Source organism: Dipodomys spectabilis, unplaced genomic scaffold (assembly GCF_019054845.1).
Source record: "Dipodomys spectabilis isolate Male_0828 unplaced genomic scaffold, ASM1905484v1 ptg000098l, whole genome shotgun sequence".
Classification (NCBI taxonomy): Eukaryota; Metazoa; Chordata; class Mammalia; order Rodentia; family Heteromyidae; genus Dipodomys; species Dipodomys spectabilis.
Window position 1 is genome coordinate 5585022 of NW_024870775.1, and position 26402 is coordinate 5611423.

General features: G+C 57.3%; 1 protein-coding gene across 3 annotated transcripts; it reads right to left on the bottom strand.

Annotated features, from left to right (window-relative positions):
- Positions 1-215: 215 nt before the first annotated feature.
- On the bottom strand, positions 216-26106 carry Sh2b2 (SH2B adaptor protein 2). 3 transcript variants are annotated; one of them, XM_042686514.1, is made up of 10 exons: positions 26015-26106; positions 25854-25912; positions 14164-14882; positions 7989-8090; positions 6700-6791; positions 4790-4881; positions 4535-4693; positions 3612-3820; positions 1345-1516; positions 216-836 (listed from the first exon to the last, which is right to left on the bottom strand). In XM_042686514.1, exons 1-10 carry the CDS (start codon positions 26032-26034, stop codon positions 502-504), a joined length of 1959 nt encoding a protein of 652 aa, XP_042542448.1. In that variant the 5' UTR covers positions 26035-26106; the 3' UTR covers positions 216-501. The 3 variants fall into 3 exon arrangements, with proteins under 3 accessions (XP_042542448.1, XP_042542449.1, XP_042542450.1); XM_042686515.1 differs by lacking the exons at positions 25854-25912; positions 26015-26106 and adding an exon at positions 25791-25841; XM_042686516.1 differs by lacking the exons at positions 25854-25912; positions 26015-26106 and adding an exon at positions 24365-24615.
- Positions 26107-26402: the final 296 nt, after the last annotated feature.

Here is a 26402-nt window from a genome sequence, read left to right on the forward strand (position 1 = left end):
GGACTGATGTCACAGCTCTACTAAAGCCCCCTCTCGAACCCTTATCCTCTATTCTTCATATCATTGTCTCTGTTGAGACAGAGCTGGGCAGGGACCAGACACAGTGGGCTTGGATGGCGTTGTGAAATGGCTGTGACAATCCGTGATACAAAGAGCCACTTTCCTTCCTGTGGTGCTGAGGCTCACACTTAAGAAAGGACAGCAGAGCCCAGATGTAGTCCCTAAAACAGGCTCTTTAATAAACATTTGTCTTCACTGAAGAGCTTCCTTTCACCACAGCCTGAGGCTGGGGCCTGTGGGCGCGGCCCGCCACGGGTGGGCGGTCCTACATGCCAATCGGACGCGGCCTACCGCAGATAAGCAGGTCATGCGGCCAATGGGCGGCCTTCGCCGGGTAGGCGGGCCGTTCCGCTGATAGGGCGTGGCCTACCGCAGACAGGCGGCAGTGCCGCGAAAGAGCCCGGCTTGTCCCGGGCAGGCGGGGCCGAGCCGCCTTGGGCCCTAGTAGAAGGAGTACTGATTCTCCACGGCGCGCGCACGGCCGGGCGCTCCCTCCGCGGGCTCATCGCTGGCCCCGGCCGCGGCCTCCAGCAGGCGCTCGGCGCTGTTGCTGCGACTGCGCGCGCTGAGCGGACCCTCGGCGGCGCGCGGAGGCGCAGGCACGGAGGCGGTGGAGGCCGACGAGGTGGACGAAGAGGAGGCTCCTCCGGGGGCCTCCGAGGGCGAGGCGGGCGGGCAGGCGGCCGCGGCCAGGCTGGAGAAGTAGTGCTGGCCGGCGGGCTCGGCCCAGCAGCCGGGGGCCGCGGGCGCGACGCCACTGGGCGATGGCCCCGGGTCTGCAACGGAGGCGAGCGGTCAGCGGGAGCCCCGCGCCCCATGGCACCGCGTGCGGCCCGGTGTGCGGGGATCCACCTCGCTCACCCCGAGGCGGCGACTCCCTCCAGTCCCAGTACCTATTCTTGATTCCTTCCGATTCTCAGGGAGGGTCTGGGGGCGGTCCCTGAACTTTGGTGCTCAAGGCTGGCGTTCTACCACTTAAGCCACAGCTCCACTTTTGGCCTTTTGGTGGTTCATTGGAGATAAGAATCTTACTGACTCTCCTTCCTAGGCTGGCTCTGAATCCTCTCAGCCTCTTTGAGTAGCTAGGATTACAGGCATGGGCCACACACAGTGCTGGCACCTGTATCCACTGATGGTCCCCCATAGCTCACACTTGCCATGGCCAGCCTGGGAGATGGGATGTGCCTGAGACTGGACATCACCTGGTGTCATCTGCCCTCAGTAGTCATGCTGGCCACCTGCGAAGTGAGTTAATCCCCTAGGCCAGGTATAGGGACATCTTACCAGGTAGTGGGCCCTGGGCCCGGACATAGCTGCGCAGGGTGATATCGGCAGAGCCCCCAGACTCCAGTGGGATGGGGTGGGTGTGGAAGTGGCGGAGCATGTCAAGCACAGACTGGAACCACAGGTGTTGCACATGGCACTGGCCGTGGCCGTTCAGGGACAGACGAAGGTGCTGTGGACATAAGGTGGGAATGGTCAGTGAGGCAAACTCTGGCTGGCCGCCTGCCTGGGCAGTGCCGTTGGAAGCCTAGGCCTTCATGATTCCTGAGGCCAGAGGGGCTGGGTGGGGAGCTGGGGCTTTCACATGTGCCCTACTTCTGGGGGTGGGGCCACTCCTGGGGGGGGGTGACAGCTCGGCTAAAATGGAGGGCACAGATATTTGCCCCAAGTTGTGCCCAGGCTCCTGCTGTTCACCCCATCAACTCTGTCCCCCTCTAAAGACTTCAAGAGGAGCTGGGCCCTGGTGGCTCAAGCATGTAACACTAGCTACTCAGGAGGCTGAGATCTGAGAATTGTGGTTCAAAAGCCAGCCGGGAAGGAAAGTCTGTTAGACTCTTATCGCCAGGAAACCAGAAGTGGCGCTGTATCTCAAGTGGTAGAGCACTAGCCTTGAACTGAAGAAATGAAGGACAGGGCCCAGGCCCAGAGTTCAAGCCCCGCGACTGACCAAAAACAAAAAAAGACTTCAGGAGTAGGAACTCCCTATATGGGAGATGGGGAAACTGATGCCCAGGGAGAACTTGTGTGACTGCCCCTGCTCTTCAGGAAGCTAGGGGCTGGAAGGGGGAGTGGGCAGGAAGGAGAGCCTGCCTTGCCACCTACACAGGGTGGGCTGTGAGTGAGTTCTGCCATTGGCAGGACAGAAAGTTGCCAGGAACAGTGTGCAGAACCTTGGGAACATGAATGGCAGCTAGAGCCAGGACACAGCCTGAGGAAAACTGCAGTGTGCTTAGATCTATATAGAGACAGGCCTCCTGACTGGGCAGGGTCTCTGGGGGCAGCTGGACCCCAGGGGCAGGTGTAAGCAAGGCAGGTACACCTCCACATTCTGGAAAACCTTCCAGACATATCAATTACTTGAGGGCAGAAAGAGCTGCACCTCTGTAGAAAGAGGGTGGTGGGGAGAGTGAAAAATCTCCCTTCCTTCCCTGCCAGGGCTGGGCGGGGGGGGGGCGGGGGGGGGTCCATGCCGTTCCTACCCCTAACTTATCAGATAGGACAATCCCCATCATTCCGGGAGAACGGAAGCCAGGCAAGGGGAGCACAAGTTCAATGATGTCTCTTGCCCATCCTGCTTTCCCTTCTTTCCAACCCTTGGCAGCCCCAGCACTGTGTGAGCCCCTGGCCTAGGCATGCATTAGACGCTCCTCAGCTCCCTGGAGAGGTTGTGCTGGCCAAAAAGGAAACCACCAGCTGCCAGGGATGGCGTTGATGCTTATCACAGAACTGCTAAGGGCGGCTGCCTTCCAAGGAGGTGAGCCTAGGGCAGTGCCAGCCAGTGCTACCCAGAGAGCCCAGGGGTCATGGGGTGGTAGAGGGAGGGGGTAGTAAGACCACCAGGCTGATGGATGCATACTGACCACCAGCTGCCAGCTGTGGCAGGAGACCTGGGGTGCTCCTCCCTCCAGCGGGGGCTGCCAGGAAACAGAGTTCTGGAAGGTGCCAAGGCTGGGTCTGTTTCCTTATCGGAAAAGTGGGCAGTATGGGGAGGATTCGGGGATTCGGGCGTACTGCACCATAAAACTTGGCTTTCCTGTCCTGTTAGCAGCCCTGCCTGTGAGTGATCATGGCGCACCGGGGCCATGGCTCCTTGGAGCACACCTCTGCTCATGTCCGGCCCTGTCTCAGGACCCCTCCGCTGCCCCCACCAGACCCCAAGCAGCCCATGTGGCACAATCCTCCAGCCCACCGGTGTCTCCTTTACATCTCTGGTCTGAGCACAGGCCTGGCCCAGAGCTGGAGCCCTGGCAGGGTTGAGGGTGAGCAGAGAAGGGGATAGGGTATTTAGAGGTGGGAGGAGAGGCAGATGGACCCTGGGGACAATGTCTCCATGAGACATGCCATGCCATGCACTTCTTGGTGCCCAGCGACCGAAGGCCTTGCCAGCTTAGGTTCTCACACTGGCCTGGCCACCAGCTCCCCACGGCCAGTGTGGGCTGGTTCGTGGGAAGACATGTCACACCTGCGCACCTGAGCCTTGCCCAGAATCAGGGAGCCCTTGCCCGCCTCGGCTGCGCGCCCACCCTGCAGCCTGCATGCACGCTTGCCTTGGCCTTGCCCTGGAAGTTGAAGGTCAGCACGTACTCCCCAGGCCTCGTTTCGCTTTGGCGGATCACGAAGAGGCCGTGGCTCCGGGGCCCTCCTGCCAGCACCAGCTGAGCGGCCTTGACCCGAGACAGGGTCCCATGGAACCAGGGGTAGTTGGAGAGCTCCAGGCCCGGCTCAGCTTCAGGGTCTGGCTCCACGCCTTCCTCCCCTGGGGTGCAGGGTGACAGCATGAGGGGGTGAAGGGACAGAAAGGGCAAATAAATACATGAGCTTTTAGAACTAGGCAGAGCCAGTCCCTCACTAGTTAACCGTATGAGGTAAACTGAGGCATGGAGAGGGGAAAGTCAGTTTACGAGTCAATCTGCCAGTCAGAAACACGAATCAGCAAGTCAAGCCTCAGTTTCTCCAACCTGGTTCCAATCCTCTGTATGACTTTGTATGAGCATTTTCTTTTCCTTTCCTTGTTTTCCCATAACACAGACTCCCTATATAGCTATCCCCCTGCCTCAGCCTCCCAGGTGCTGGGATTACAGGCGTGAGCCACTCTGCCTGGCTCTACAAGCATTTTCTTTTTACTTTTTTTTTTTCCTTTAATAGTCCTGGGGCTTGAACTCAGGGCCCGGGCACTGTCCCTAAGCTTCTTTTTGTTCAAGGCTAGCACTCTAGCCACAGCACCACTTCTGGCTTTTTCTGTTGATGTGATACTGAGGAATGGAACCTAGGGCTTCATGCATGCTAGGCAAACACTCTACCACTAAACCACATTCCCAACCTCTACAAGCATTTTCTATGGCATCCAGGAGCCTGGTGCCCAGATGTAGGATGAAGGGAGTGTTCCAGGCTCCGCAAGGGTTCTAGGGGGTGCCATGCTCCCTGTGCTAGCACAGGGCCTGGAGAGGAGGCAGGGAGGGCCCCTGGGCACCTGCACTGCTGTCATTGCCTCCGCTGCCGCCTGGGGACTGCAGGGTCTGCAGGAAGGTCTGTAGTGGGACGTGGAGCAGGGACTCTCCCACAGTGTCTCGGACCCGGCCATGTGGGGCAGTCACCACGGCGGCCGCTGTCTCTGGGGGCCGCGGCGGGTCTGCGGGTGAAAAGCATGTCCCTTGATCTGTTCACCTGCATGTCCACCCCTCCATCTCTGGCCCCAACTCTTCTGGCCAGCTCTGCTCCCACCTACCTTCCGTCAGGAGCTCACAGCTGCAGGAGGCCACACGGCTGGCCAAGCAGCCTCCCTGGGAGCAGGCCACCTCGAGGTCTTCCTCACAGTCACTGTGCGGGTGACAGGGTACAACACATCGGGTCATGGGGCCTGCGCTGCTCGGAGTGCCAGGCCCCACCCTGGGGTCATGGTCATTCTGCCTCTCTCTCAGCAGCCTCTGTGACCACCGCGTGACCAGAGACCACCAAGTGCCATAGGTGCCCCAAGGCTGCAAGATCTGAAGCCAGGTGTGGTGACTCATGCCTACAATCCCAGCTACTTGGAGGCTGAGATCTAAGGATCAAGGTTGAAGCCAGTTGGGCAGGAAAATCTGTGACTCTGATCTCCAAAATACCAGAAGTGGAGCTGTGGCTCAAGTGGGAGAGCACCAGCCTTGAGGGGAAAAGCTAAGAGACAGTGCCCAGGCCTTGAGTTCAAGCCCTAGTACTACCACACAAATAAAATCTCTATCCACCAATTCTGATTGCCCAGCACCAGGGCCTAGCAAGCCCCTGCCCCACCTGAGGCCCTGGTATCCATCAGTCCTGCTGCCTCTGGAAGTCTGCAAAGCGAGGTGCAAGGTTCAGGCTCACAAGGGGCTGGAAACGGTTTATAGCGTGGATGGTCAGCAGGCTAGCTGTGGAAGTTTCCACGGTGGGTGGGCAGGGCCAAGCTCACTGGCTTGGAACTTTAACTGTGCTTCTTAAACGGACTTGTTCATTAGAAGGCATGACCTCCCATCCCTACCACCCACCCCCCCCGCCCCCGGGCAGGCTCACATTGAGAACCCAGGTCTCCCCAGGCCCTCAAACGTCTAGCCCGGGATCTCTGACTGCACACAGCTGCCCCAGGCACTGATGTCCCCACCAAGTCCATCTGCTCGACCCTCTTTTTCTTGTGTGCATAGCAGTAGTAGGGTTTGAACTCAAGGCCTCACACTTGTTCAGCTGGCATTTTACCACTTGCACTATACCTCTAGCCTCACTTCTGGCTAGTTAATCTAGAGATAGGGTCTCATAAACTTTTCTACCCGCAAAGGTCTGGGACTGAACTCCTGTCTCAGCCTCCTAAGTAAGCTAGTGCTATAGGTGTGCCCAGTTCTGCTTTTTTGGGGGGTGGTATTGGGGACTGAACTCAGGGCCTTATGCTGGATAGACAACTGCTCCACTTGGCCATGCCCATGGTCCTTTGCTTTTAGTTTGTTTTTAGTGAGGGTCTTACAGTCTTGCTGGGAGCTGTGATTTATCTAGCTCTACCTCTGGGTAGCTGGGATTACAGTGGTGCTCCCCTGCACCTGGCTTTGCTTGGTTGTGTGTGTGTGTGTGTGTGTGTACACATATGCACCAATACCAGAGCATGAACTCAGGACCTCATAGTCTTGCTCATAGTTTCTTGCTCATAGCTGGTGCTCTACCACTTGAGCCATACTTCCAGTCTAGCATTTTGCTGGTTGGAAATGGAATCTCACTAGCTTCTCTTCCCCGGACTGATTTTGAACCCTGCTCTTCCAGGTCTCAGCTTCCTGAGTAGCTGGGACTACAGATGTGAGACACTGGCACCTGGCCATCAGCTTTGGTACCTGGTGGGGGGCTCGTACTTAGGCTTTGGGTCAGGTGTGCTCCTTACCTGTGGCCTTCTCTGGGCTGAGCTGGGGGCCGCTAAGTAGCCTCTTGTCACCCGTTGGGCTCCCCCATCAGAGCCCATCTGCCAGAAGTTTGAGACTCCCATAGTGAGGACAAACATGCCCACCTTTCCTGATTCCCAAGTTCTCTGGGGTTAGCAGGGTGGGGCTGAGGCCCAGAGAGGACCTGATGAGAATGGCGCCTGCCATGTCCAGGAAAAGGAGCAGCACTCCATCCATCCCCATCCAGGAGCCATGCAGTACTCACCCAGGATCCACACAGCCCTGGATGTCAGCCACCCACGAGTGCTTCTGCAGGGAGTCAATGGTCTCCAGGATGTACTCGGCTCCATTCTCCACCTGTGGAGGGGGCAGCGCTCCAACCTCCACCCCCTGGGGGGGCCTCCCACCATCAACCCCATCTTCCCTGTCATCCACCCGTCATCAGAGATGACAGCCTACCTGGAGATGAGATCCAGCCCCACCCCCCCATATCCTCAGGGCCCCTTCTGCTGGCTGGAGAGGGTGGCCAAAAGTCCCTGGGTCCTTCACAGATTCGGTTTAAGTCAAGAGGGGGACAGGTGGCTCTACACACTGGGTCAGGGGGTTCAAACCTTGGGGACTAGAATTTCACCCCAGAGAAGCCAGGACAACTGCCCCACTGTATGGGGCACTCTGGAGGGAGGGAGGTCCCATACCGTCCTTATTCAGAGGCCCAGGAAGGCCCGGAGCCATACAGCAGCTACCTGGCTGCATTAGGATCTGATCCTATCTTTGAGGCACGATGTCCCTGTTCTCAGCTTCCTGTCCTGTGCCTCTGTCAAAATGCACTGTCACACTGGGAGGTCCTCGGAGACCCCCTTCCGTGCCTGTCCAGACAGATGGGGAAACTTAGGCTTACAATGGGATTGGCAGGCGCATCCCTCTGCCTTGGGGCTTTTGCCAATCAGCTGCCCAGGGTCCACCCAGCAAGTGGATAGGGCCATGTCCTCAGCCCCAGCCTGGTACAACTTGGGGCACAGGGCTGGCAAGGTTGCCCAATGAATAAGGGAGTTTATGACTAAGTAGAGCTGGGTGGGAACATAAGGCTGGGCAGGGCCTGGGAAGAGGGTTGGGTCCCCCCCCTCCCCCCCCACACCACACACACATCCCAGGGGACTCAGCCTGGCAAACCCTGCTGCAAGCAGGTGTACCTAGCAGGGCCTAGCTAGTCACACTCCAGTGCCCTGAGATGGGGCATCTGTATTTGCTACAAGCTGGCCACCAGCTTTTGCCATGGGGTGGGTGTGCCTGACTGTGGTGGGAAACAGGGCGGGGAGGAAGTGAAACTTTGATGAGTCCCTGGGAGGAAACAGGAAGGGGCCTGGGACCCACAGCTCCACTGCTAAGCTGGAGACTAAGGCCCTTGCTATGAGCTGGGTGCCTGTCATGGCATCCTAGGTCTCCTCCTCGCTCCTGGCTGCTGTGGGGTCCACTCCCTCCCAACATGGCTGCTGCCACCCAGAAAGTCATGGCCTGGAATAGCCAGGCTGTCATTAGGGTTGTCGGGGAGCTCACCTTGAGCACGAACGTGTTGTCCTTCTCAGGCATCTCCAGGGGCATGGTGGTCCGCACCTCCATGATGGCCGACAGGGGGATGCTCACCTTTGGCCTGGAGGCCTGCAAGGCCAGAGGGGGATGGTGAGCGGCTCACAACACTCGATCTGCCCTTCCCAGCTCCCAAGGTCAGAACGGCCTTCTGCTTAGACCCCAGAGGCCAACCTGGCATGGAGGTACACCCCTGGTTCCTGGTTGGCAAGTTGAAGGAGTGTCTCTACCGTCTCATGACAAGCTTGAGTCCCAACCTGTGAACCCCACTTGGGCTGCCCACTGACCAGTTTTTTCCCCTTTTTTAGTTTTTTTGGTGCTGGTATGGGGGATTTGAACTCAGGGCCTGTGTGCTCGCCTTACATTTTTCACTCAAGGCCAGCAACTCTACCACTCAAGTTACAGCTCCACTTGAAGATTTTTGATGGTTAAATGGATTTAAGAGTCTCACAGACTTTCCTGCCTGGACTGGCTTGGAACCTTGATTCTCAGGTCTCAGCAGGTGTCAGCCAACAGGGCTCCGCTTGGCCTTGGCTCCTATTCTTGACCTTGAACCACAGTAAGACATGCATTTAACTGTGTCCCAAGGCACAGCTGGGCAGGTAAAAACATCTGCAACAAACATTTCACTGGACAGCATTTACCCTTGGTGTGCATCCTATTTCTTAGTCTATTCTAGTACACTAAAAACATGGGGAACCAGAGCCAGTGGCTCACAACTGTAATTCTAGCTACTTAGGAGGGAGAGACCTGAGGATATACTTTGAAGCTAGTCTGGGCAGAAAAGTCCATGAGACGCTTCTAACTACCCAAAGAACAGGAGTGGAGCTGTTGTATAAGGGTAAAGTGCTAGCCTTGAGAAAAAAAAGCTCAAGGAGAATGCCCCAGCCCTGAGTTCAAGCCCCAGGACTGGCACACACACACAAAAAAAGCTGGGCTCCAGGCTGGTGCACAGGTGCAATCCCAGTACTCTGGAGGCTGAGGCAGGAGGGACTGAGTGCCAGGATAACCTGAGCTACACAGTAAAACCCCAAGGGGTAAGAGATGTGGTTCTCTCAGTGGAGAGAACTAGCATGTGCAGGCCTTGGGTTCACAGCATCAGCACTACGAGGAGAAAAAAAAAAAAAAAAAGCCAAGGGCTGGGAAGGTGGCTCAGTGGTAAAGCGCTTGCCTTGCATGCATGAGGCCCTGGGTTCCATTCCTCAGCACCACATAAGTAGAAAAAGCTGGAAGTGGCGCTGTGTCTCAAGGTAGTAAACTGCTAGTCTTGAGCTGAAGAGCTGAGGGACAGCACCTAGGCCCAGAGTTCAGACACCACAACCACCACCACCACCACCACCACCACCACCAACAACAACAAAAAGCTGAGCCAGGCACTGGTGGCTCATGCTTGTAATCCTAGTGAGTCAGGAGGCTGAGATCTGGAAGACCGTGGGTTAAGGCTAGCTCAGATGTTAAAAGTTTGAGAGCCTGGCGCTGGTGGCTCACACCTGTAATCCTAGCTACTCAGGAGGCTGAGATCTGAGGATAGAGGTTCAAAGCCAGCCCGGGCAGGAAAGACTGTGAGACTCCTACCTCCAATAAACCACCAGAAAACCGGAAGCTGCGCTGTAGCTCAAGTGGCAGAGCACTCACCTTGAGCTGAAGAGCTGAGGGACAGCGCCCAAGCCCAGAGTTCAAGCCCCATGACCGACAAAAAAAAAAAAAAAAAAAAGTTTGAGAGACTCTGTCTCCAAAATAATCAGCAAAAAGCAGGGCTAGAGATATTGTTCAAGTGGTAGAGCACCTGCCTACAAAGCATGAGATACTGGGTTTAAACTTCAATACTGAAAAAGAAAAGAGCTGAGAATGTGACAGCGCTAGAGTGCTTGCCTAGCATGCATGAAACCTTGGTTTGATTCCTCAGTACCACTTACACAGAAAAAGCCAGAAGTGGTGCTGTGATTAAAGTGGTAGAGTGTTTGCCTTGAGCTGAAGAGCTGAGGGACAGTGCCTAGGGCCAGAGTTCAAGCCCCACAACCAACAAAACAACACATGCAGATGCTAAAGCCAAAATGCAAGGAGATATGACAAAGTAAACAGGGCTCAAGAAACAAAGGACTTCTACTCATTTTGTCATTGCTAAATGGCTCCATATTTTTGACCACGTATATGGTATATATATATGCACACAACTGAGGGAAGCTAGGAGGACACAGAATCAGGGGGAAACGGGAAAACATACAAAAGAAGAGCCCATCAGCTGCACATAGATGAAAATGAACTAAGCAACTCAAAGGCAGCAATGGGAGGGAGGGAATGAGAGGGAAAGAAGGAACAACTTACACTAAGCAAAAGGAAAGAAATGTAAATATCACCTGATGTGGAAGAAATAGTTGTATTGTCAAAGCTCATAGAATTCACAAACTTTATAGACCATGATAATGACAATGTGCCTTGTGAAGGTTAAAATGTGTTTTGTGACTTTAAGTATCAATATTCCACAACACTGTGAAATACGTGAAGTTTATATAATCATCTAGGTAATCTCAATAAAAAAATTTTAAAAAAGAAAAAGAAAAGGAAAGACAGCCTCCTGGCTCGCACTCATTCTCTGAAGTGAGGCCTGGCGTTCATGTCCCAATATCACCGCACAGTTCACCCAAGGTGGGCTGGCAGCGTGCCATGGGAAGCATGCTCAGGGCCTTGTTCTGGGCTCGTGTCCTGGTCCAGAGACCTCCAGAGAGGCCCAAGATGGGGCTTCCTGGCAGGGCTTGGACTCTAGCACAGGGACTTTCTCAGAAGGAAAAGGGCGGGCGCACGGTGTACAGGCAGTAGGAATTCCTGGCAGGCCTGGAAACTTTTTTGTTTTTTTTTTTTGGTCATGGGGCTTGAACTCTGGGCCTGGGCGGCTGCCCCTCAGCTCTTCAGCATAAGGCGAGTGCTCTACCACTTGAGCCACAGCGCCACTTCCAGCTTTTTCTGCTTATGTGGTGCTGAGGAATGGAACCCAGGGCCTCAGGCATGCAAGGCAAGCGCTCTACCACTGAGCCACCTTCCCAGCCCCACCTGGCCACTCTTCAGCAGGCACAGGGCTGGGATGGGGTAGTGATGGAAAGCCTTGACTGCAACTGGGGGGCAGAGGCCACCGTATAGGCCTGGCCTGGGACCTTGGGCTCTGGTCCTTGGCCTGTTATCTGAAACCCTCTGTCCTGGCCTCTAACTTGTCCTGCCCAGCTCCTTGCAGGGGCTCCTGAAGCTCAACCTGTTCAAATCTACATTCAGTCCTGCAAATACGGTTACAGGTTTCCTGGTATACCAGGAAATGCCTAAATTGGCAGGTGTTTGGACGGTGTTATGGACAGTTCCACTGCTCACTTTGACAGTACTGGAGATTGAACTTAAGACTTCATGCTTGTTATGGAGGTGCTTTACCACTTGAGCCATACCTCCAGTCCTTTTTTGCTTTCAGATAGGATCTCTTGATTTCTGCCTGAGCCGGCCTCAGACCATCCTCCTCCTACATAGCTATGCCTTCCACATATTTGGGATTAAACGGGCATGTACCACTGTGCCAGGCTTGTTTGTTGAGATGGGGTATCACTAACTTTTGGGGGGGCTAGACTGGCCTCAAATAGCAATCCTTCCATCTCTGCCTCTTCCTGAATATCTGAGATTACAGGCATGAGCCACTATGCCTGGTTTTCATTGCTTCCCAGACCCTAAAGGCTGGCCTGGCATAGGGCCATGAGGGGACATGGAGTCTCTTCCTGCAGTGGTGAGAGGTCAGGAAGCCAGAGACTTGAGGTGGGACATCAAGGGCTGTAAGAGGAAGTCTAGGGATGTTGGGAAATGGTGCCTGAGCCCACACACCCCCAGCTCCCGATTGCTCCCAGGTGCAGCTAGCTCCCCTGGGCCAGGCAGATCTGCAAGGGAGTGTCAATAAGGGTGCTCTAGGGACTCCTTAAGTCAGGGGCCAGTCTCCTGGGACCAGGCACATTCGGAATCCCGAGCCATGAGCCAGGGCTGGGACCTGTCCCCAGGGTGGTGGCATTGAGAGAGGGTGGGACTTTTAAGAGGTAATTGCTAGTAGACAGTGATTGGATCCTTCAGGATACTATGCTGGGAAGAGATTAATGTAGTTCTCAAGGGAACCTAGCTAGTTGTCTGCAGAGTGAGTTGTCGTCAAGTGAGGTTACTATGCACTTGCACAAGCCCATTTCCCTTCTTCTCCTCTGCCATGCTGAGGTCAGCCCTGACCTTCAGAGGCCAAGTGCATGGGGCTTCCCGACCCCAGACCTTAAGCTTCCAAAGCAGAGTGAAATAGACCTTGTTTCTTAATGCATATCCACCTCAAGTATTTTATTATAGCAACAACAAGAAAGCCCCAATATAGCTGGGGGCAGATGGCTCACGCCTATAATCCCACTTACTCAGGAAGCTGAGACCTGAGGATCGCAGTTCAAAGCCATCCTGGACAGGAAAGGCTATGAGACTTATCTCCAACAAACTACTCAGAAAAAGCTGGAACTAGTGCTGTGGGTCAAGTGGTAGAGTGCTTGAGTTGAGCAAAAAGAAGATCGGGGACAGCATCCAGGCCCTGAGTTTAAGCCCCAGGACCAGCAAAAAAAGAAAGAAAGGAAAAATAAAAAGCCTAATACTCCAGGATGTAACATACTGCTCTTCCGTCACATCACTCACTCCTGAGTGCCAAAATATGCTCTAACACTTGCCAGAAAATAAGGCCAGGTGGAAGCAAGCTAAGAAGCCTCTGGACTTCCTCAAAATTGGAAGGCCCACTGGCCCCTCAGAAATCTCTGGGTGGAGCTGGAAGGCTCTGCAGGGATCAATGGAGGGGACACCAGAGCCCTGCTAGCCACTCCCCACCCCCCACAGCATATATGGCTGTTTAGAGACCGCAGCTGTGACTGCCACTTACGGAGGGGCGGTCTCGCTGTCTGCTATGGGTCTGAGGAAGTTCAGCCTGGGATGTGTCTCAGGGATTTAAGGCGAGCAGCTTGGGCTGGCACAAAGCCCTGGGGTTGGGGGCACAGCTCTTCAGAGGTGGGGAGCACCTCTCCAGGCTCTGTGGGCTGGGTACCTCCCCAGGCTTTGAGGATCTCACATCTGGAGGAGTCAGGGAGGAGCACGTGGAGACCCCAGAGGACGGAGGGAGCTGAAACGGGTGCCTAGAGAGACGGGAGGGAGTGGACCCCAGGATAGGCAGGTGCTGGGGTGTCTCCCGCTGCAATGCCAGAACAAGCCTCCAGTGCACAGGAGCTCCACACCCTCATGCCTCTCATCTCCACCTCCCATTCTGATGTCAATATTAGGGCTTGCACTCAGACCCTGGGTGCTGACTCCTAGCTTTTACACTCAAGGTTAGCACTCTACCACTTGAGGCACAGCTCCATTTTTGGCTTTTGGCTGGCTACTGGAGATTAAGAGTCTCACTGAGTGATGATAGATAGCTTACACCTATAACCACAGCTATTTAGGAGGCTGAGCGCTGAGGATCGTAGTTCAAAGCCAGCCTCGGCAATATAGTCTGTGGGCCACTAGAAGTGGCGCTCTGGCTCAAAGCTCTAGAGCTCTTGCCTTGAACAAAAGAACTCAGGGACAGTGCCTGAGAGTTCAAGCCCCACCACCACAAATGATGATTGGATGAAGATTCTTATATCTCAGCCTCCTGAGTACTTGGAGTTACAGGTGGGAACACCAGCACCCGGATCCTCTCCTTTTTTGGGGGGTGGAGGTGGGCAATCCTAGGCCTTGGACTCAGAGCCTGGGCACTGTCCCTGAGCCTCTCTGTGCTCAAGGCTAGCACTCTACCACTTAAGTCACAGCACCAATTCTGGCTTTTTCTGTTTCTGTGGGACTGAGGAATCGAACCAGGGCTTCCTGCATGCTAGGCAAGCACTCTACCACTAAGCCACATTCCCAGCGCCCCGCCCCCCACCTCATTCTTGAGCGCCTCGGGGTGGCCACCGGTGACAGTGGGGGGCCGCGGCAGGCTCTCGGGAGGTCTGGGGACCAGCAGCCCCAGTCCGCAAAGCAGGCGGGTTTGCAGGAGACCTCGCGGTGCCCCTTGGGCTCAGATGGCGCAGAGAGGCGGGAGCCGGGCACCCTAGAACCCTGTCCCGGGTCCCCCCGAGCCCGTGCTCACCTTGGGCGGCACGAAGAACTCCAGGCGGAAGCGCTCCCCGGCGGCGGCGCCCGCCCTGCGCAGCAGCAGGCGGCAGCGGTGCCACTGCGCGGCGCCGGGCCCCGCGTCGTCGGCCACCATGAAGCGCAGCGCGCCCTCGCGCTGGACGTCCGCCGGCTCTGCCCTGCCGGCCAGCGCCCGGGGCAGCCGCAGGCGCCGCGCCCGCCGCTCGCCGCGCTCCCGGGACTCGGGGGGCCCCGCGTCGGGCTCGGCGCGCCGATGCCACAGGTCGCGCACGCCGTCGGCCACGCACAGCCCGAGGTGGCGCAGCGAGAAGCCCTTGCGCCCGCGGGCGCGGGGCACCGCCGCGTCCGCCCCGTCCGCCAGGTCCTCGGAGCTGCGCCAGCGGCCGCGCGCCCGGAGCGGCTCCGCCGCGCCCGCCTCCTCCTCCTCCGCCGCCGCCGCGTCCTCGTCCGTGCTGCCCCGCACGCGCCGCACCTCCGCGCCGAACGCGTCCAGGAAGCTCCGGGCGAAGTGGCGGGCGAACGCGGCGCCCGCGTCCGGGCCGTCGTGGGCCGGATGGTCCCGCAGGAAGCGGCAGAACTCGAGCGCGAAGTCCGCGGCGGCCGCCTGCGCCTGCAGCTCGCAGAACTGCCGCCAGTCGGGGATCCGGGCCGGGCTGCGGGCGCCGCCGGGGCTCGCACCATTCATGGCTCCGCTCCCATCGCAGCTCCCTGCAGCTGGGCACAAGAGAGGGTCACTGTGCCACCTCCCCACGCCTGTCCCGCCTCCCGCCATCCCAATCCCCTTTCCACCCCAGAGCCTTTGCTCAGGCCTGGCTTTCCCAACCCTCCTTCGGATTTTGCCCAAATGCTACTCTTGCCCCACAGCCCAGACCCCACCACTGTATAGCCCAGTGGTAAACACCAGCTCTGGCCAGCCAGGCTCCTGGCACTCCTGGCCTGCCACCCACTTCTACTGCCATCCCAGGCTGTGAATCTGCTCGGGTGGAAGTGCCAGTTCCACGAGGCAGGACCGGATCTTGACAGTGTCGCGGGGGGCAGCGGCGTCCCGGCTGGACTCAACCTCAAGTGCTCAATGGAATGAGCGACATGACTACATGATGTGACACTGGTGTGCCATGGTTGACCCTGCCAGGCCCAGGCCACAGAGCTTCCTGGTGACCAAGACAGGGTGTTCTGCCTAATCCTGACCACATGCTCCACCGGATGGAGGTATATAAACAGGGCTTCGATCTCAGCAATGTCTTCATCCACCCAGGGAACTGAATTTTTGTTTTGTTTTTTCTTTGTGGGAGTCTTGAACTCTGGTCCTGGGCGCTGTCCCTCAGCTCTTCAGCTCAAGGCTAATGCTCTACCGCTTGAGCCACAGTGCCACTTCCAGTTTTCTGGTGGTTTTTATTGGAGATAAAGAGTTTCACAGATTTTCCTGTCCAGGCTGGCTTTGAATGGCGATCCTCAGATCTCAGCCTCCTGAATGGCTAAGATTACAGGCGACAGCCGGCTGGATTTTTTTTTTTTTTTCCTGGTTAATTGAAGATGAGAATCTCAGATTTTTCTGCCTAGGTTGGCTTTGAACTTTAAGGCTCAGATCTCAGCCTCCTGAGCAGCTAGGATTACAGTTCAGGGTTGGAACTTGTGTATTTGTGTGTGTCAGTCCTACAGACTGAACTCAGGGGTTAGGTGCTATCCCTGGGCTTTTGTGCTCAAGGCTAACACTCTACCACTTAAGCCACAGCTCCATTTCTGTCTTTTTTGGTGGTTAATTGGAGGGAAGAGTCTCAGACTTTCCCACCTGGGCTGGCTTTGAACTGCGATCCTCAGATCCTCAGTACCCAGGATTATAAGCATGAGCTACTAAAGCCAGGCTGGCCTGGAACTTTTTTTTTTTTTTTGCTCAAGGCTAGCACTCTACCACTTGAGCCTCAGCGCCACTTCTGTCCTTTTCTGTGTATGTGGTACTGAGGAATCGAACCCAGTGCTTCATGCATGCTAGGCAAGCACTCCACCACTAAGCCACATTCCCACCCCTAGAACTCTTATCCTGCTTCAGCCTCCCCAGTGCTGGGAGGACGCAGTGTTTCAGGACACCTCAGTGTGTCAGTCAGTCACTGGGGACTCTGTCCTTGTCACTCAACGTGGCCAGCATCCCTGGGGGAGCAGGTCCTGCAGTTGTGTGCACCCCTCCCCTCTCCATTTTCCTCTGGTGACCTTCACCCCAGGGAGCACAGGCAGGGAAGGGGCTCTGCCCTGGGAACCCTTTGTCTGAGGCTCAACACTGATTTTATTTTTTAAGTACTAGAGATCAAGTTCAGGACCTTGTGCTTAGCAAGCAAGTGCTCTACCTTTCAGCCATGCCCCAGTGCCTTCACATTTAGTTTTTCAGAGGATCTTGAGCTTTCGCCCATCTTGTCCTCAGACCAAGATCCTCATAACATTCCCTCCCAAGTAGCTGTGATTATAGGCATGAACCACCACGCTGGACCCAGGAAAGACCCATTCTTCTGAGGGGCTGCTGTTCACCTACTTTCCCAGAGTCTCAGCTCCTGACCTGCCCCTCCCTCTTGGCTCCTGGAAAAATAAAAATTAAAAATCCCAGGATCTCCAATCTTCTGTGGGAGCCAAGCACTGTAATTAAACACCAGGTAAAAATAGCCGCCCCACTTCCTGAGATCATGGCAAGGCCTCTGGGCCCCAAGGCACCATAGGAATTCCTTCTCTCCTTGGGGCAGCTCAGGCTGTGGATCAGCTGTCAACAATCACAGGATCAACCAGGGGTGGAGGGCTAGCCTAGGAGAGGCTTTCATATGGGGAGAGCTCCTCAGAGACCCTCCTCGGGACCAGGGCAGGACAAGAGGGGTCAGGGAGTTTCCTCCAGGAGGTGGGAGGACTTCTCAGGACACTGGAGGTCAGCGTTCATGAAGATGTGGGACGGCTTTGCCCAGATCTGACCCTCTTCCTGCCCTGCTCTACCTCCTAGTCTCTCTTTCATAGTTAGTCCAGGAGATGCTTCCTCCAGGCAGACCTCCCAGCTTCTCCTGCCCAGGCTGGCCAAGCATCTCCTGTGGGCTCACAGCCCCCTCCTGTGTGGCCCTCCAGCAGCTGTGCGGGTACCCTTGGAGTCTATTTCCAGTTCCATTCCCATTCTCTGTGAAGCCAGTCATGGGGTGGGGGTGGGGCTCCAAGCCCATTCATTCACCCAGCAGCCCCGCCCCTCCCCCCCCCCCATCCTGTACCAGCAGGGGCTGGACTGAGTAGAGCTGGGAAGGTAGGCATGGCTGCCCCTGAGGCAGAGAATGAAGGTAGGAAGTCCGCCCCAGCACCAACCCCTGGCCCTCCCTGCTTTCCCCTGGCAGAGAGAAGGGCCAGGGCAACTGTCCCAGGCAGGGGCTTCATTATGGCTCTCTGCAAGTTGAGGTAAGACTCAACAAGGCTTCTACCAAGACTGGCTCTTGTAGTCACACCTGGGCAAGGAATGGGGGGGGGAGCAGGGGGGTCTTCCCTGACCCTCCTTAGCCACCTGGAAGGCTGGCACAGGGCTGGCTACACAGGTAGAAATGATGGAGTACCTAGAGGGGAAAAACCTCCAGGCCAAGTGCAGCAGTGCATGTCTGTAATCCCAGCTATCTGGGAGGTGGAGATAGAAGGATCATGGTTCCAGGCTTGCCAGGGCAAACATGCAAAAGCTGGAGAGTTTATCTGAGGAAAAGCAAAAAACTGAAAGCAAAAGGGTGAAGGTATGGTTGGCTCCAGTGGTAGAGTGGAGGAAGAAGGCAAACTAGTGGTCTTGAATTCAATCCTCAGTACTGGGAAGAAGAAAACTTTCAAGTGGAGTTACAGTTCCATGTAGAGTTCAAATGCTGAGACTGATGCAGGCCCAAATGCCCGTGGGAAGGGAACAGTGAGCGGCAAGTGCACAGATCTTGGCTGAGCTGGGCTTAAGGTCTGACCCTTGACCCCCTGAAAGACAGATGCTGGCCACACTCCAATCCCCGAGTGTGCTTTTCCCCGAAAATGGAAAAGTTAGGACACCTCTTCCTGGAAGTGAGGTGAACTCTGCAACTACTTTTTTTTTTCTTTTTCTTTTTAGTCTTTCAGGGCATTGGGGACTCAGGCTTGGTGCTTGCTAGGCAGGCACCCATGCCATTTGAGCCTTTAGTTTTTCAGAGAGAGTCTTGTGCTGTGGCCCAGGCTGGCCTCAGAGGTCAACTCTTCTACCTCAGCCTCCTCAGTAGCTAGATCACAGACATGCACTGCTAATACCTGTCATGTTTTTCAGATAGGATCTAACTTTTGCCCCAGGTTGGCCTCTAACCACAATTCTTCTCTCTCTGCCTCCTGAGAAGGGATTTTGTAAAGGTCTAATCCACCTGCAGCTGTAGACATGGCTCCCCAATCTCTGGGAGCACAGTGGACAGTAGGCATGTCCTGTCCAGCCGGGCTGATGCCCAGTCACTTTGGGGAAAAAGCAGGGTGGAAGGAGTCACTCTGTCCCCACTGTGGGGGGAGCCTGGAAACTCTGAAAACTGAACCCACCCCTTCCTCCATCTCTGCCTGCTCAGCTCTCCTCCTCAGCCTCTGCAACTCCTCTACTTTCACACTACACCTGGCCCTCTTCTTCCCAGAGCCCGCCCTGTGCTGACCCTCCCCGCCGGGGCTGCTGGGGCCCTGTGATTCTGGGCCCTCCTGTTTTTGTGGTGTCTCAGCCCTGCTCCAGTGGCCCCTGGGGGGCTAGAAGAGGTGGGTGAGTCACTATGGGGAGATGCTAGCTCCAGCTTAACCCAGGCTCAGCACCCAAGCAAAGGACCCAGAACTCTTGATTAGTCTTTTTCACTTAAGGCTGGTGCTGTACCATTTGAGCCACAGCTCCATTTCAGGCTTTGTGTTGGTTATCAAAAGATAAGAGTGTCAGAGATATGTCTGCCTAGGCTGCCTTCAAACCTCAGTCCTCAGGCTGCAGCCTCCTGAGTAGCTAGGATGACAGACATGAGCCACCAGGCCCCTGCAGGGCCCCTGATTCTGAAGAAGGGTCCTAGAGTCTTTTGACATCCAACTGTCAGCTGTCATCCCACTGGGACCAGGGACAAGAGACAAAGGAAGTGATCCAGGGCTCAGCCCCCATGGCACTGGGGTCTGTCCCTCCCTCCGCAGCCAGACGGACCCCCATGGAGAGCCAGCCAGACACAGACCCAGGGGGGAGGGGGGCGCCAGCTTCCGGAGGTAAAAATAGAGCTGACAATCGGAAATGGAAAAAAAAATCCAGTCTTTGCCTCCCCCCGCCCCCCACAGTTCCAGACCCCAAGGCCCGGACTTTCCATAAAATATTGATGAGCACTAGGCTTCTCGGCTAATGGTCCAGCAACCAACCGATCGGCCTGCAGTAGGCGGGACCGATGGGCAACCACGCCCCTAGTGTGTTGGGCCAGTGGACCCACAGCCACCTCCCCCGGGGACCGGAGAAAACTCTGCAACTGCAACGTCTCTGCAAGTTCACCTCCCCTCATCCCAGGAGCCGCCAGCCACGGAGGGCACCCAGGCAGTGTCCTTTCCACACGAAGAGGGGCCCCACGCACTCCTGCTCAAGCGCACAGCTCTCCTTCCCTCCCTGCTGACATCCCCTCCAGCCTCCTCTGTACCCTCCCTGTGCAGACAGCCCTCTATCCAGCCTGAGTGGCTCCCTAGAGGGCACTTGGGCACTGGTCCCCAAGGCCACACCAGCCCTCCCCTTCCCCTTCTTCAGAACCACAGCCTCCTGTCCTGGAGAAGTGAGGCCAGAATTCCTCACCCTTCCCCACAGGGATCTGTTCTTGTCCTGAGACCTGGCACAGGGAGGAGGGAGAGTGACTTCTGGGGCTTTCTCCTGCTTTCTTTCAGACAGGGTCTTGTTATGTAGCCCAGGAGGGTCTTGAACTCTGATCCTCCTGCCTCTGCCTCACAAAAGCTCAGACTGCAGTCCTGGGTGGGACCCAAGATCCTTGACTGGGACTCTGCTGTAGAAATGGGGGGGGGGGCTCTGGTGATGGGGAGAGGCAGATAGAGTTCTTAGGGCCCTGCCCTTGAGTTGGGGGGTCTGGGTGGTCTTGGCCTTCCCCAGCATTGTTCTCATAGCTAGCTGTCCAGTAGGGCCAATTATCCTGCCTCCCCCCCCCCCCCCCAGCTGCTGCCTAGTACAACACTCCCTTAGAGGAGAGTATTTGGGAGGCCCAGAACACCCTGCTGCCTCTCTCGCAACTCACCCTCTGCCACTGTGTGTATGTGTTTTCCTCTACAAGCCCTGCTGTTGGCTGGTTGCAAATTCATTTTATATACTGGGAAGTTGTAAAAGCTAAAATCTGAGGATTAAGACTCGATGTCAGACAGGACAAGAAAGACTCTTATCTCCAATTAATCACCAAAAAGATGAAAGTGGGGCTGTGGCTCAAGTGGTAGAGCGCTAGCCTTGAGTGAAAAAGCTCAAGGACTTAGTAACGGCATACATGCAAGCGTCTGTGTGTGTGTGTGTGTGTGTACACGCACGTGCACGCACGCACACACACACAAAGCTGAAATCTGGAGCCAGATGGCCTTCATTTGAGCCCCAGCTCCTCAGCTGTATGACCCTTTGGCCTCCTGGGGCCTCAGTTTCCCATCTGTTACTATGGAGGAGTACGCCTGCTTGCAGTTCCAGAATTCCACTGGGGCTTAGAAGCCCAAGCATCTGGTACCTCCCATGCATTCACCTCTTTCCCTCCAGCTGCTTGGGGCAAAGGCCGCCTCCCCATTTCCTACAATGCAGCCTCCAGTGTGACCCAGGGCAATCTCAGGAGCCCACATCTAATCGGGTCATGGCCCTGTTTCCAGTCTCTGAACTCTCCCATCTTCCCTGTAAGAAAGCATTCACTGTGACAGATTCTGATGAGAAGGTGGCCAGCCCCATTTGCTGCGAGGTTCCTGTGCACGGGGGCCAGCACAGAGCCTAGGGCAGGAGAGGGGTCACAGATCCATCTCAGGACAGCACGCACTACTCCCCACACAGACCTGTTTCTGGGAGCCCCTCCCTCTCTGGGGACAGGGAGGGGAAATCTCCCCAAAGCAGGGAGAAATCTGAGAGGGTGGGGAACCAAGGAACCCTCAAGCTGGGACCTGCATGAAGTCTGGGGCAGATAAAGAGGGCCAGGGGTCAGACCCATGAGCCGTGCTAGAGGTGTCCATCCTCCTTCATGAACACCCAGTGCTGGACAGTTCCTCGATAGGCTCTGTGGGTGGAGAGCAGGCTGGGCTGGTTCCAGCTTCTCTCCAACTCCACCCTGCCTTCCTGGAGTTGCAGGAAACACCTCCTCATCAGCCTGAGGATCTTGGCCCCTCCCTCTCCCCCAGCATCATGGACCTCACTTGGGCTTTGTCCCCAGATGTACAGGATGCTCCCCACCCCCACCCTGTGGCTCTCTAGCCTTCTGGCTTTCCCGTGACACAAACACACACACCTGAGACTCGGGTGGCCTCACTGGAGCTCCCAGAACTCTGGCCACTTGCAGATGCTACCAAAGAGTCTTCCCTGGGTTTTTATTTGCACAAGTCAGCATCCTGGCCTGGCATCACCCAGTTTTGCTGCTCCAGTAGCTGGCATGCCAGGAGCTTAGAGGCCTCTGGAGCACCCATTATCCCACCTGGCCTTTGCCCTGCCCCTCCATACCTCACAGCTGTGGTTTTGTCCACCAGCAGACTGTGGACTCCAAGTGATCCCTACCCTCAGAGGGCCTCAAGCATCTGGAGAATGCAGAAGAGTCAACTGACACTGCACTCCCCCATACGGCTCTCCTGGCCCCACTCTACCTCAGCAGGTGTGGGCAGTGACCTTGTGTTGAGGTCACACCTGCCTCCTCAGGGACAGACAGAGCCAGAGAAATAGAACTAAGCAGGACGGGGAGAGCCCTCCACTGGTGCCAGAGCCCTGGCCAACATAATGATTCACATGGACACAAGGGTTGGGAGGGGAGGCCAGCTCCAGGACTGCAGGGGACCACACTTAACTCCCTTTCCCTGTGCCCAGGCTGGGCAGACCCTGCAAGCTGCTGGACCCAGGCTCCTGTCCCTGGGGGGTAGGCTGGGAGAGCCTGCTCCTGGGCCCGGTGACCTCATCTCACCTCCTGCAGGTTAGGAACACTAGTAGCAACAACCCACACGCCTACTGGGATAATGACAGTCTGCTAGGCCTCTAGAAGCCCAGGACCTACCCCCCAACACCCCAAGGGAAGCCAAGCCCTAAGCTGTTGAAAATCCTCTCTAGAGACTTACTCTAAGTAGGGAAGAAGGGTTTGGAAACTTTAGGGAAAATTTTCACAATAAGAACAAGAAAAGTGTAGGCATTAACCCTTGGCTACCTGTAGCCACTCAGCTATGGGCATCCTCAACTTATTGGCTACCGTCACACACTGAGGAGGGAGTGGGAGGGGTGGGTCCTGGAGGCTGGGGGTAGAAGGTCTGGTATGGTGATCCATGTCTATAATCCAGCACATGAGAGATTAAGAGGATTTTTTTTTTTTGGGGGGGGGGTCCAGTTGTGGGGCCTGAACTCTGGGCCTGGGCTCTGTTCCTCAGCTCTTCAGCTCAAGGCTAGCGCTCTACCACTTGAGCCACAGTGCCACTTCAGCTTTTTTCTTTTTGCTTATGTGGTGCTGAGGAATTGAGCCCAGGGCCTCATGCATGCAAGGCAAGCGCTCTACCACTGAGCTACCTTCCCAGCCTCTGAGAGGATTATCTTTAGGCCAGCCTGGGCCTCTTAAACCCTGTCTTTAAAAGTTAAACAATAAGTAAATAAATAAAGAAGAAAATGAAACACTGGTGCTTCATGCCTAGCTATTCAAGAGGCCGAGATGTGAGGATCAGGTTTCAAAGCCAAACTGAGCAGAAAAATCTGAGACTCTATCTCCAATTAACCAGTAAAATGCTGGGCTGGAGGCCTAGCTCAAGTGGTAGGGCACCATCTGTGAATGGAAAAAAGCCCAGAGAGAGCTCTGAGACTTTGAGTTGAAGCCTTCAGTACCTTAAACTCCCCCCACCCCCACAAAATAATAGGTGGAGGAAGCAGCTGATGGGAAACTGCTGCCCAGACCCCCACAGAGCCAAACCCGAGCAACCTAACAGGATTCGTGCCAGACCTGTTCTAAAGTTCTGTCACTTCCCAGACCAGTGGCTTCCCAGACCAGGAGGGAGACTTGGAGGGAAGAGATGTGGAGGCAGTATAGAGGCCCTCAGATCACTCCCAAAAGTCTCTTGAGGAAACCATGGCCCCTAAGCCCCCTACCCACCTGGCAGTGCCCAGTATCCTACGTTGGAGGGAGGCGACGCTGACTGGTCATCGAGCAGGAGGAAGAAAGCGCCCTCCCTCCATTTCGCAGGAGAGATGTGGACGCTGAGGAAGGGTTCACTCCAGTTGAATGCCAAGCCTGAGTTATTCAAGTTCCTGGGCACTCTCGGGGTTCCCTGAGCCCCCCAGTTACTGCAGACTTCTCTGCCTAAGACCCCTCTTCGGGGCTGCTGGGGAAGGAGGGGGTGGAGAGGGAGGAGGGGCGGGAAGAGGAGGGGGAGGGGCACGGAGGGGGAGGGGTCCCAGCCCCGGCCCGGCCGCTGGGCTTGCAAGCAGGTTCATCAATGGCGAAGCCGGAGGGCCTGAATGGAGGGCACAAACCGCCCCTTAAAGGCGCCGGCCTTTCGGGTGCCCGAGCGCTCCTCCCCACGACCGAGGGCCGCCGGGGAGCTCGGGTGGGCGGGGCGGGGCTGGTGGCCTCGGATAAGAGGCCGGATGGAGGGCGTGCCGGCGGGGAGACCCCGGCCGGGAAGGGGTCCCTCGGCCCCGAGGCTCTCGCCCTCCCTCCGGGCCGCCCTTCCGCTCCTCACCGCCGGGGCGAACCCGAGCGCCCCCTCCCCCAGGGGTCCAGCTGCGCCCACGCCGCCGCCCGCCCGGCCCGAGGGGGCGGGGGGCGCAGCTGCCGCGGGGGCGGGGGGCCCCGCTCCCCCCTCGGCCTGGGCCGGGGTCCGGCGCCCCGGCGGGGCCCCTCCGCCGCAGCTGCGCCCCCTCCCACCCGTGCACACAAAGACGACAGCTCAGCCCCGCGCGTGCGGCCGCGCTCCGGGGAGGCGGTGCGCACACGCCCTCGGGGACCCGGGGACCGGGGGTGAGGGGCCGGGGCCGGGACCGAGGACCGAGGACGGGCAGGCCGTACCTACAGGCGCGCAGCTGCGGCCGCCCGGGCCGGAGCGCCGGGGGAGCGCTGCCCGGACCGCGGCCGGGCTCCCGGGGCCCGATGGCTCATGGCTCACGGCTGGCTGAGCTTCCTCCAGACGAGACCCGGCAACGGCGGCGCCTCCTTCCCCGGTTCCACAGCCTGGATGATTTGTGCGCTCGCGGCGGCTCCGGAGCGATTCCCCGCGCGGCTCTCCGAGCAGGATGAGTCCCGCGCGCTCCGAGCCCAGCCCCGCGCGGCGCGCGCCCCGCTCGCGCGCGCCTCCGGCCCCGCCCCCGCCCTACGCGCGCCTCCGGCCCCGCCCCCGCCCTACGCGCGCCTCCGGGCCACGCCCCCACGATGTGCCACGCCCCTCGACGCTCTCCGAGCCCCGCCCCGCCCTCCTTTCCTCCGCCCTCTCGCTCCCCACCAGTGGCCTGGCGTCACGCCTCCGGCCCCGCCTCCGGCCCGCCCACCTGACGGCCTCTGGTCCCGCCCCGCCCCGCCCCCTGGCGGCTTCCAGCTCCACGGAACCCTTAGGCGACGCCCCCTGATGGGTCTCGTCGCCTCCCCGCGGCGAGGCGGCGGAGATCGCATGGTCTGGGCTGAAGGGGTTAAGAGCCAGACCCGAGCCGCGTGTTCCTGGGCCCGGAGCCGACCCCGGGCTAGGCATCGGAGTCGTCTCGGGTTCCCCGGTGTGGTGGTCCCAGAGGCGCAGGGGAAGGGCCTTGGGGCGCCTCTCGGTGGCGCGAACCCGGAGGGGCCCACGCGGCCTCGAGGAAGTCGGGATGTCGCAACCGAGGAAGTCCGCGTCCGGGTCTGCAGAGTTCTGGCACACACCCCGCCCCTTCTCCCGGGCCCCCCTGAGCCAGGAGCAAAGCCCTCACCTCCCTGCCTCCCCCATGGGGGACCAAGGCCGCCCGGAGTGGTGTCGGAGGTCACCGAGGACCCTGGGCTAGCAGTCACTATCTGGGCCTCTTCACACCCACCCCCAGGCCTTGGGGACCCCTGGCCCTCATTGTTTCTCTGCTCTGGTAACTTCATTGAGAGTTCTTCCCTTCCCCCCCTCCCACCCCGTGGCCTCTGACCTTCGTAGAACCAAAGCCACTCAAAGCTGTTTACTTAGCTGGGTGGGCAGGAGTGTACAATGCTCCTGGCATTGAGGAGACCGGCCTGGATCCCTCACCTGCTGGCCTTGATGCTACCTTCCCATAAGGGACAGTGAAACTATCTAGGCCTGGGCCTGGCCCCTTCTCTGTCACCACACACACCAGCTGCTCCTCGCCAGACCTAGCTAGCAAACACTTAATGAAAGCTTAGGCGCCAGTCCAGCCATCGACCAGCCTGGGGCCATGGGAGCACTGGCTGGGAAACAGGACACCCATGAATGAGGCAGGAGAAGAAGAGGAAGGGGAAAGCTGGTCACCTGAAGGAAGGGTAGACAGTTGGCCTCTGGCTGTGGGCAGTCACAGGGCAGTATGGGACTAACCTCGTTCTGGATGGGTGGTCTGGGCTTGCTGGCGGACTGTCAGGTGGCCAGAGATGATTCTGGGATGAGATACCAGGGCAGGACAGAAGGAGGAAGTGAGGAGGGACACCCTCCCTAGGGACTGACCACAGGAGGAACTGATGGGAAATGGGGGCACTCACTGATTGGCCAAGAGCAGCATTCATGGAGAGGACAGGTTCATTCTGGGTCCCTGAAGGCAGGAGGCTCTGATGGGGTATATGTTGAGGGGTGCTGATGGAAAGAACCCCCCCCCCCCAAAAAAAAAAAGACAGCTCCAAAAGCCCTGATGTTCAGAACTAAACCTCATAGGAAGTCTGCAGGCCTGGAGACCCCCCCCCCCCCCCCCCCCCCCCCCCCCCCCCGGTCTTGTCCAGACTGGGGATGAGGTAGACTGGAGCTGTCGCTTCAGGGGTTTGAGGCTGGCACTCTTGGGCCCTGGTGGCTCCAGGCTCGGTTTGCCTGGCAAGTGGGGCCCCAAGGGGAAGTGACATAGCCCAGATACCCATGGAGGCACGCACATATAGGGAA